Source organism: Henckelia pumila, chromosome 2, assembly GCF_033568475.1.
Source record: "Henckelia pumila isolate YLH828 chromosome 2, ASM3356847v2, whole genome shotgun sequence".
Lineage (NCBI taxonomy): Eukaryota > Viridiplantae > Streptophyta > Magnoliopsida > Lamiales > Gesneriaceae > Henckelia > Henckelia pumila.
In genome coordinates this window covers 7,167,841-7,180,263 of record NC_133121.1, presented here as the reverse complement: position 1 = coordinate 7,180,263, position 12,423 = coordinate 7,167,841, and the positions used below count along the sequence as shown (strand labels likewise).

The 12,423-nt window shown below is 34.7% G+C and overlaps 1 protein-coding gene across 1 annotated transcript; it reads right to left on the bottom strand.

Annotated features, from left to right (window-relative positions):
* Positions 1–2,835: 2,835 nt before the first annotated feature.
* LOC140879840 (subtilisin-like protease SBT1.7) lies at positions 2,836–5,468 on the bottom strand. Its single transcript, XM_073283764.1, has one exon. It carries the CDS (start codon positions 5,267–5,269, stop codon positions 2,963–2,965), a length of 2,307 nt encoding a protein of 768 aa, XP_073139865.1. The 5' UTR covers positions 5,270–5,468; the 3' UTR covers positions 2,836–2,962.
* Positions 5,469–12,423: the final 6,955 nt, after the last annotated feature.

Genomic DNA, 12,423 nt, shown 5'->3' with positions numbered 1-12,423 from the left:
AATAAAATGAAAAATATATAACATTTATGGTGTTTTTGTGAAGGTGACACGAGTCGTGGAGGTGTCTGTTCTTTACATGAGGTGTCCATTTCTGAGTGACCCAAGGCTAAATGTGTGGGATGCCAATAAAGTTTGAATCTATCCATATTACTTTTTCTTTTCCATTTTTTACGAACATATCTGTATTGCTTTCTTCTAGTATTTTGAGTTTTTTTGTTTAACTAATCAGTAGATTGGTTTGGGCCTATTCTACGATTTACGATAATATTTTTCTAGCCCAATTGATGGAAAATCACCACCCCCCTTCCCTAATTCTCGAACACTGCTCGTGGGCTTATCCAGTTTGCTCTCAGACTCGTATAGTCATTGTAAAGCCCAAATCGTCCCCAAAGCCTCCTCTGCCTCTGCCAGTGTATGTAATTAGTTGTGTTTTATTATTTTAATTTAATAATTGCTTTAAAGATTTATTTAATTGTAAATATTTTAATGTGTTTTAAATTTCTTTTAATTTTTTTAGAGGGAGATGAGGAACGTCGAAAGAGTCTAAACGGTATGACGTGAAATTTTATTAACCCCGGTGATCTCAGATTTCGTCCATGAACTTCGGTGGACAAACATTGTTGTGCATTCTATTGCACAATTTGTTTCTTCCTCCCATTCGTCCTTTACTTTGATTAATGGTAGAGTTTCTTTTGTGGTTGGTTGAATTTTGTTACCCCGATAAAATATTTTTACCTGAGCCCGTTTATAATGGGTTTATCTAGCATAGCCCAAGGTGGTAGGGACCAGTCCAGTCCAAAGCTATGTTGGGCTTCGTCATGACCTGGGCTGGTCATAAGGGGCCGAGCTAGGTTATGTTTCAATGGGCCGACCAGTGCTGGGCCCGGTATGCTGTACGCATCTCTTTTATAATTTGAGTGAGACTCTGATACATGTGGGATAAGTCTGGATCTTTTCAAATATTCACAAGATAGAAATAAACTTATGAAGGGTCCAATTGATGAAGAGTCCTGGTACAGGATGTGTTATAATTCTACTAGGTAACTTATTCTATTTTCTCCTATAAATACAGGTGCTGCTATGGTTTTATTCACTACTCACTTTTACATTTACGCACTCATATCTCTCAGTTTTCGCATTAATCATACCCTCTGCCTTCAAGACACTGACTTAGGCATCGGAGGGGTCACGCCGAAAACACTTTCGGCGCCCCTTGACCTAGCTGTTGCTTGTGCAGTTCTGCCATACCCGACCCGACCTATAAAGGAATTGGAGGATCCATTCTACCAGACCGAACCCGAGGTAAAATTCCAACATCATCAAATTTGTATCGAACGATTTTACTCAATAAAACATAAGTTTACCATTCAAATAAAATAAAATAAAAACTCTCTCAAATATTTCATTATTTCAACAAAAAAAATCTATTACATTTATTAAAAAATATATATATAACATTTCAAATTTCAACAGCTTATATTAAAAATTTATAACATTTAATTATATTCAATCATACTCACTCGAATTTTATTATATATTATATATATAGAATATATAATAAAATTCGAGTATATATAATTTTTATATATATAATATATAATAAAATTCGAGTATATATAATTTTTTTTAAAACAAATGAGCTGACACGCCAGTCAATCCGACGGGTCGACGGGTTTTGAATCGCGTAAAACGTAACCGAACCGCCTAATGGTTGGCCCGGTCACAGTTACAGGTCAAACTCGTGGTTGACGGGTCGACGGGTTTTGAATCGCGTAAAACGTAACCGAACCGCCTAATGGTTGGCCCGGTCACACTTACGGGTCAAACTCGTTGACCCGATTAACCAACCCGTTGACCACATGTTGGGTCCAGGTTAGACCCGGCCAATGGCCAGGTTTGGTTTGGAGACCAAAATAAATATAGTGTCGGACATAAGTGTATCCAAAAAATTTATCGAGAAAACAAAAAGAGCTAGAGATCAGAATTCACAAGCGTAAACCAGACAAATTCAGAAATTTTCGTCATGAATATTATATAAAACGAAATTAAAATATAATAACGAAATATAAATAATATATTTTTAATAGCATTATTGATTTATAATATCCCTACACGACTCTGGAAATTTTATACATTTTAGACATTTTATATCCAAATTAAATTTCACATACATTAAATATTCAGTAACCTGTTGCAATTATGAACATCTAAATGGTTGGTTTAGCGATATTAGACTTCTACACCCACAAACACTTACTTTCATTTCTTGTAATGATTTCATCTCACCAAGCAATGACACATGCATCACGAAAATGACGTTTGTCTTGTAATTTTTCTAGAGCTCGTGTTTTATGAGACAGTTTCACAAATAAACGATATGTGATTATGAAATGGATCGACTCAACTTATATATAAATAATATTTTTTAATGAATCGAATACGAATAAAAACATTTTGTGATTCTCTTAACCCCAAAATTAAGTCCGCTACATAAAAAAAAAATTTACGTTAAACTCATGCTAGCTTTAAAAGCATTATTCCTTCACCACTTTAGGGTGACTAAAATCGAGTTTCAAGATTTTGGCAAATGAAATGATACATCAAATCAAGTTGATTGACTATGAAAAATGTGGAATTATTTCTCAAGTTAGGAGCGCAGGTGATGATCCATTGTAGCATGTCTTTTTGGGGCCAACGAAACAAAACTCGTTTCACCATGGTCTACAAACTACAAAGTTACAATGGAAATGTGCATTAAACGTACGGTTTCATTGCATTTACCAATATGTTTTCGATTCACACTTTGCCTATCCGATGAGTAAAAACAACATACTAATCTTTAAATAGATTGATGATGGAATCCTTTGATAATGTAATCAACGGAACACGATTTAAACAGAATACTTACTGAAAAGCAACTAAAATATAATGTAAATTAAACTCTTCCCTTCGGTAGAGCAGCCTATGTCCAACTCACAGCGATCGGACTCCCAACGACGTGTTTCCCGTCCGACCATTCGATCCTCCCAAACTCTTCAGCATCCGCCGGCTCTTGCAAAACCGCGGTGAACGTCGCCGTGTAAGATTTTTTCTCGTTGCTTTGACTAAATGTCAAAGCATCAGGATCCACTGATACCTTGAAGGCATCACTGCTCGAAATCGAAACCTTGTACGTTCCAGGTGATCCCACGTTTGTTAACGTTCTTGTGTGCTTCACTGTCTTGGAAGAGTTACCAACTTCGCTTCCCAGGGTAGTAGCATCCCCAAGGGAAACCGCGAATGAAGGATAATTGAAGTCGTTTACGCTGTAGCTCTTGCTGGAGTCGCAGGTGAAGTTCTTCTTGGCCAGGCCGTTGATTTCGTCGGCGGTGTAATTGAGCGCGCAGAGGAAGTTTAGGTAATCGTCCACGTCTAGGTCGTAAACGAGGCCGGGATTGAGCGCGGAGACGGGATCCACGTGGCCGGCGCCGTGGTCGAACGCCGTGGATGGTTTCCCTGTGGAGACGTCTTCGATTAATTTGCCGTTTTTGTCGACGACTTTGGCCGTGGTCATCAACGCCGACCGTATCGCGGCCGGGCTCCAGTCGGGGTGCGCGCCTTTGAGCAGTGCCGCTAGGCCGCTGACGTGGGGGCAGGACATGGAGGTGCCGGAGATGATGTTGAATTCCACGCGCCTGCTGTCTTCTGCGAGGCCTGTGGGCCCCACGGCCCCGGACCATCCTGCTAGGATGTTGACACCTGGTGCTATCATGTCGGGTTTCAGAATATGTGCGGTGATGGGGTTTGGTCCCCTGGAGCTGAAAGCGGCCACCACGGGCGACGGTTGGATTCCGACTTTGGTGCCTTCGAAGAAAATTGTGGCGGTTGGGTTGGAATCGGAGAATATATATGATTTGATCGTTTCACCGGTGGTTTGCCCCACCGCCGTGGCTGGAAGAAGATGGGCGTCTGCCACCAGCTCCTCCCCGTTTGCCACGGTGTTGGTTAAAACCATCCCTGCGCCGCCAGCAGATTTGACGACGGAGCCCTTTTGAACTCTTGGGTTCACCCCACGGTCGCAGAGCACGATTTTTCCGGCGACTTTTTCAGGAATAAGTGTACCCGTCATGCAGAGATTACCATTGGTGGCATTGGTTGCGTTTCCGGCGTAAATCAAAGGAAGCATTTTTCCAGGCAATGGGTCGCCTTTGTAAAGCGAAACGCCGGAGTAGTTTTTCCCATTTCCGAGGCTGACATATGCCGGAAAGTCACGATCAAGAGTGCCGGCACCGACGGTGGTTATCCAGGGTGCTACATTGGACAAACTGTAGGGACCCGGGCCGGCGTTACCAGCGGAGCAAGAAATCAAAATACCCTTCTCCATGGCGGAAAAGGTCCCCGACGCAACGCTATCCCTGAAGTAATCGGAGACGCCGCCGCCGAGAGACATCGACAGAACATTAACATTGTCGTCTATGGCCTTCTCGATTGCCGCCAAAATGTCGGAACTAAAACATCCGCCGACCCAGCAGACTTTGTACACAGCAACCCGAGCACGAGGTGCCATCCCACGCGCAGTCCCGGCTGCGTACCCAAACAAGCTAGCGCCGGTGACAACCGATCCAGCTGCGGTGGAAGAGGTGTGCGTGCCATGGCCATCATCATCACGCGGAGATTTTGATTCCTTGGACTGATCAATCGGGCCTAGAGTTGCCTCGTAACCTTTAGAGAAAAACCTGGCTCCAACCAACTTCCTATTACAGTTGGATTTAGTGAAATTCGTTCCAACTTCACATTCCCCCTTCCAGAAACTCGGAACCGGCCCGAGGCCAGTGTCAACATAGCTCGGGCTTTCGGGCCACACACCAGTGTCCAAAACACCGACAACAACATCACTAGCAGACTCCGATTCCGGGAACATAGCAGAATTCTGATCCAATCCTAAAAACGACGGCGTCCGAGTCGTGTGAAGCTCATACCTCAGTTCCGGCATAACAGAGACAATCCCAGGCCGATTCTCCAGCGACTCAGCCTCCTCCGGCGTCATCCGGGCCGAGAATCCGTGAATCGCATTATCGTACGTATACAGAATCTCCGCCGAGCCCGACACCGATTTCAGAGACGAGTCGTACCAACGAGAATGGTCCTCAAAAACGGCAGGCATTCTGGATTTCGCCATGTGGATAATGTAAGTTCTCGTCCCCGTAACAGCGACAGAAACATGGCAAGAACACGCAAGCAGAATGAAAGCCAGAATCCAAAACACGTAAAGATCAAATCTTTTGGCCATTATGTTGGTGTAATTCGTAGGGAGGAACGGGTCTGGGCTAAATAGTGCTGGATAAAAATACAGCTGGAGCTGGAGGCTTGAAGAAGACGAAGTGTGTGTGGGAAACCATGGAGAGGTGAGTGAGTGAAGTGGGGACACTTGTAGTTTGTCCTGTATGTGAATGATTGCGTTGCAACAAAAGGAGGAAAAAGGAAGACAGATAGGTAGAAAGAGAGTGCGTTGTCAATTAATCGATCAACATTTTCATTTTTTAAATAATCGGTAAACATAATGTAATCTTTTATCAAATAAAAATATAGTCGGAGAGAAATATTTTGGTATGTTGATTTTTTTTTTAAAATAATTAATTCTTCTAAAAAAATGTTAATATATTTTTTTTATTAAACATAGTTGTTAATTCATTCTCTCTTCCGTCTTGAATTGAGACAATTTATAAAAATATCAAAAAATATATTTCCACCGTCTCAATTATATATTACATATTTTTTTGTCTTAAATATATAGTCATATACCATAAATAATATTTTTTTTTACTAATATATTTATATTAACTAAACCTTAAAAATTATGCAATAATTTACATTAAATAAAGATAAAATAAGAAGTTTTATATAAAATTTGTTTTACCAATAATTTTTTTTAATCCATGTAAAAAAAATAAAATTATATAATCGAAACAAAATACGTAATTGTTGATTCATTCTCTCTCCCGTCTTGAATTGATATAATTTATAAAATATCAACGTCGTTTATATATATGGTTCACTGTGCCGAACTTCATGATGTTCGAAACACTCTGATCAATACCACTCTGATTAATACTTTACATGCAACCTCTTTTATTGACTACTAAAATCGTCGCGATAACTTTCAGTCGATAATAAACAAAATTTGTCCAATTCTTGATTCAAAGATGAATTGAGTTTGAGCAATTTTATGTTCTTTGTCTAATTTGTGGTCTTCCTATTTTTATCTATTGGGGCATAATGATGCTATATGTGGGTTGTATTAAACAACTCTTTTACACTCATATAATGAACATGACATGATGAAACTTCAATTATGTTAGTTGACGATCACGATTAGTTTTGATTTTGCAAAAGTATTTAAGATATTATAAAATAGTCATAAACAATATCATACAACTTAAAACTATATCAAACAATATTATTAATCTCTATATATTCATTCATCCCTATTTTATCATATTTATTACCCATCATTTACTTATTTTATCTATAGCATAGGAAGATAGAAGATACATATCAGATGGATGAATGACCAAAGATAGAAGAAGACTGGAATGCGATGATCATCATCATATAGAAAGCATTTCGATCATGGATATCAAAATCGAAGTCACGGATGTAGGAAAGTTTGGGTAACTAGATTTAGGCCCTTGTTTTGGAAAAAGACTTCAAAAAACAATCGGTTTACTATTTTATTTGTTATCTTTAAATTTTCTTAAACTTTTCTTTGGAATTATTTATGGCCTTATACCTAATTTTATTCATTTTTTATTAAAAAAATTTCAATCAATTCGATTTTAATTTGGAGAAAGATAAAATCAATTTGAAGTCTATCCCACCGCCCTAATGGGCAATCCCTAAGACCCTAACCCCATAACTCATGATTTTCTAAAAAAGGATAAAACAATGATCACTACAATTTAATTTCTTCCAAATCAAACACGAAAAATAATAAAATAAATATGGTCGGGTGAAAGTGGAATATATTCGAGTTATTTACCTTTGATCACGTGTACTCAGGCTTTAATCTCACAAATTATTCTCTTTATAATAAAAATAAAAGAAAAAAATAAAATAAAACAGGAAACCTGGGCTACAGTACAAGTATTTCTTGTTGTTCACACAAGCACCGTTGGTCAATAGAGTGGCGCAATTCACGAACCGCACTGCAATTCACTGCAGCCGCTAATCGGGAACACAAATCTTATCTTCAACATTACGTTTACTCACTCACGGGCTGCCTCTTGTTTGGACTATTAATCTTTTTTTTTAAAATAAAAATAAAAATACAAATCTTTGTATTTTAGTAAAATAATAAGTGATTGACCATATACATCGATTTTTCTTGATCAGACTATCCAAATTTGTGGAAATAAAGTGGTAGAAATTCAGGTTGTGTAAGTGTTTTGGAGAGCTTTTACTTATTTAAAAGTGATTCTATCAGAGATTATTTTGAAGTTGGTGAGAAGCTAAAGTAATGAGTGTTTGAAAATAGAAGTTGAAAAATAATACAAGCTAAAGTTTAGTGTTTGAAAAATAATTGCTTTCAACCTTAATTTTTTAATTAAATGACAACCATACACTTATTTGATTTTTAATTTTTGATACTCATACTATAAAAAACGAGTTTATATATTATTTTGCATTATGAATTTTTTTTATCAAAATATTTTATTTTTTATAAGATGAATACTTGAAAAAATATATAAGATTAATAAAAATAAAAATATAAAAAATGAAAAAAATTGTATAAATATACAAGATACGTACAAAAATGTATGAAAATTCAATATATTATATATATATATATATATTTAAATAAATGCTTGTAATAATAATGTAAAATTTTAAAAAATATCTTTTTAAAAAATGCTTGTAATAATAATTTAAATTAAAAAATATTTTTTTTAAAAAAAATACTTGTAATAACAATCTAAAATTTTAAAAAAATATTTAAAAAATAATAATAAAACATATGTAATATGATAAGTTTATTAAGGATATATGTGTCAACTTGTAATTTTATACCTTAAATAAAAAATAAAAGCAAAAAAAAAACATCAAATTTTAGCATCTTGTTTTTGGGAAAAAGTTGTAGAAGCTAAAACAGAATTTATTCACAAACACTCAAAAGCACTTCTATGCAGCTCACTCAAAAGCACTTCTATGCAGCTAGAAATTAAGAAGCATTTTATAAAAGCTCTACCAAACACTCCCTAAATGTTTGGCATTTTAGCTTCACCATATTGTTATGGTGAAATAACAAGTATTTGATCAGGATCGATTGTAATGTGACGTTTGGATTAATTGATGTGTTTATACTTTTGACATTTTCAATTACATCTTATCTTCTATAAAACGATAAATACTTCATTATACATAGTTCATCACATCCATTTAAATCTAAGAGAATGATTTTAACAATGGTTTTCTTATTAAAATCACTTTTGGAAAATCATAATCACCACATGATTAAATTTTGAATTTCAATTAAGTTAAACAAGCTAACACATAATCTGGGTTTAAAAAACGCACAAAAATAACTTTTTTAAGCCAAAAATTAACAATCATTTAAGTGATTACTAACACTCCATAAATCACTCCATAAGTAAGATCCAAAATCAAACTTAGAGAATCGATTTTGTTCTCCTGACGGAATCATATTATTTATAGTATTTTCATCTGACGAAAATTGATCTCTTAAGATGTGGGACTTCTAACCAAATTTCTATATCTACAAGTTTAAATACAATCCTCATCAAATAAATTCGTATTTCATATAATATCAATTCAAATGGCAAATGCTTTATGACGGTGACACATGTATATACAACGGAAATTTTTTAACCATGCATAGAGACGGATTATACTAGAGATTAAGGGAGTGTTTGCGATTATTAAAAAAAATAATTATTAGCTTTTGGTTTAAAAAAATTATTTTTGTATTTTTCTTAAATCTAGATTATGTGTTAGTTTATGCTTAACTTAATTGAAATCCAAAAGCTAGTCATGTGATGATTATGATTCTCCAAAAGTGATTTTAATAAGAAGGTCATTGCTAAAATCACTCTAATCACTTATTTATCAAACATTACCCAACTTTGATTTTTAGATTTTCACATTTGTTTTCAAACACTATCAACTTTTGATTTTTTTTAAATTTTTTATAATTTATAAATTAATCACTTCAATAAAATCACAATCTATTGCAAACACTTCCTAAATTATATAAATGATCTTACACAAAAACTATTATAATAGAACAAATTCCGACTCAGTTCAAAGCCTTGTAAACATGTCGCATGAGCAAAGTCTGCTGAAAATTATGAGAAGTAGGCCCACGCGGATAGAGGTGTAAATTTTATTTTATTTTATAAAAAGTAATTAACATTTTTTTTAGAATTACAAATTTTTAAATTCAAATAGGGTTCATCGAGCTGGTTTATGACTCTATATGATAGAGCTATCGAATAAACAAATTAATTATTCTCTAAGTTTTCTTAGTTAGTGTTTGCAATAGCCTTTTTCTTTAATCATATTTCGTAACAATACTGACATTATGTATGAAAAAACAGATGTATGATATCGAAAAATACATACGAATTTAAAGTCATACCAATAATATGAATGAGCGACTAATAACAAAGAACCAACAAATTTATGCGATCTAAACTCAATTTTAACTACTTCTTCATATATAGTCGAAATCCAAAATATGTCAATTCAAAAGATCATTTTGACAGCTCTCTTCCATTAATCAAAATATTGCATTTGGTTAAATCGATAGAGAATGTAACATCATCGAAATCTCTTTCCATTACTGCAAGTATTTGAAATTTATTCCATGGAGTTGGGTGGTGGGTGGAGACTAGATATGGAATACCTTTCAACGTGTAACTTCCAACCATAATTTTTTTATTAAAAAAAAAACACTTTTCTTTCCTCACAGTTATTATTACAAACAATGCTTTTATTAATGCCGTTCGTTTGTAGGCTTGAAAAAAAAAATAGTGTACGTTCAATGGAAGAAGCGTGAGGGCATTTAAAATCTTTATGGGGAAATGGAGAAGTTATGTACACTACTTTAATGTGATGGATTTTGAAATGCTCAATGTATTTATTAACAAATATATTATATATAAACATTTTCAAGTTCTGAAAATGAGTATGAAAAATATATTTTAAATATTATCTTATAAGATGTTAAAATAAATAGTCTACAAAAATTCGTCATCCTAGATTATATTTTAATGTTTTGTTTTAATAATTAAATCCCCTGTTTGGTTCATTTATGGAGAAACCCATCCCAACCCAGATTTTCCGTTACAAAACAATCAAACCAAACATTGGTTATCATTAATCAAGCAATACCTAAAAAAAACCGAAATATATCCATATCGAAATTCAATAATACAAGTTTATTATAAGAAGTATTTGTAATAGTATAATAAATAATAATCCAGTCGAATTTACACATACACTTTAGATAATGTTAAAAAATATAACTCGAGACAAACCAAATAGAATTCGAATTTGACTTACTCGAGCTACTGCCTACTCTAGTCTAATTTCATGTATTAATTTATTGTGTTAGTCACATAATGATAGATATTTACGCTAATCGCGCACCAATTTGTTTGCTAATGAAAAAATATAACAATGGATGAGCATATTAATATATTATATAATATCATTATTTATGGCGGTGAAAATAGAATAAGATATTCTTTTAATATAAATTGAAATAAATATAAAGTGGACCAAAATTCATGATGTCGAAAGTGAAATGAAGACAAAGGTTAGGGGTCACGTGATGCACTTTAAGCGGGGACAAAGGGTCCGCTAATTAATTTTTGTATTTATATAATCCGATAATTAACTCAGTTTTCTGTCTCTTTGTAGCATCGAAGCCTGCGTTGATGGATGAAACGACCCTAACTCTATAATAAATAAATATGCGGAATTTTTTTTTTTTTTTTTTTATACTTACTAAATAAAATATGTACAGAATAAAAATATTTAAAAATGAATAAACAATTAAATACTTAAATAAAAATGCATTCTTAAAAATATAATAAATATCTGAGTCAAACATTAATTAAAAATATACTGCATAAGTAAATAAAAGTTTGCATGCACTGAAAATATTAAATAAATATTCTAGACCCTCAATCACTGAAAATAATAAAAATGTATCATGCTGACAAGAACAATAACATGCATAGCGACTCAGAATATTTCACGGTCACGGGGCCACTGCATGCATGCTCATACGTCCTCGCCTCCGGTGGGTACAATGTCATCCTCAACGTACTCACCTGCACCATACCAGTGTAGTGAGCCTAGAGGCCCAACATGCTAACATAACAAGGGTTTAAAATAATTTAAACCAATTTAATACTAATACATACATATACATGAATGAGCATGCTTAAAAAAATTACATAACATGACTTACTTAAATAAACATAATACATAACATAATACATAACAATATTGAGCAATTTATTTTCTAACATAGCATGGTTGTATCCGTAGTGTAACCTTAAATCATACATTAAATACTGATCAGCGTGGAAACCTACGTACGTGGCCGGTGACGAATCACCTCTTAAATTGGCAGTAAACTGCCCTTCAATCATATGGGGACGAATCCCCCTTAAATTGTCACACTACTTCAACTTCCAACATAAAATATTTTTATTGCTCAACTTAAACATTAAATCATGCATAAAATATTATTTCATGAATGCATGTACTTGAATAAAATGTGTGTCCATCATATATATTTAATTTAATTTCTTATTAACATATAAATATTAAAATAACTCAAATGCATAAAAATAATTAAATATATAATCAGGACACATGCAAATTTTCTCATGGATGGTTCTGGACTGCTGGCCCTACACTCAAGCCCATTAACACTAGCTTAGGCCCAATAGCACTATCCCTGGCCCAATGGGCCCAAAAATAAATAAAATAACCCAAAATAATTTAATGGACTCCAAATAAATTAAATGGTACTAATTAAATTTTTGGGAATTTAATTAGCCCATTTAATTCCTAATTAACTTAAAAACTTAAAAATAAAAATACCCGAGCCCAACTAAAATAACCCGGACCCGGACCCACTTAACTTAACCCATATTATTTTAGACCCGACCCGGACCCAAGACCCGACCCGGAACCCACTAGAAACCCTAGAACCGAAACCCTAGTCTACTTACCTCTCTCGGCCGCCGAAGCTTGGGCAGCAGGCCTTCAACGCCTGCTGCCGCCCTGCTCCGGCCACGACCGGCCGGAGCGCCGCCGGCAGGACCTCCCCAGGGTCCTGCCGGTTCGAACCATACCAAGGTCCCAACCCCATGCTTACCCTACATCGAACCGAAGCCCCTCAAACCC

Bases quoted from the DNA above. Each gene is read 5' to 3' on its own strand.
- LOC140879840 (XM_073283764.1), bottom strand. From the start codon at position 5,269: ATGGCCAAAAGATTTGATCTTTACGTGTTTTGGATTCTGGCTTTCATT.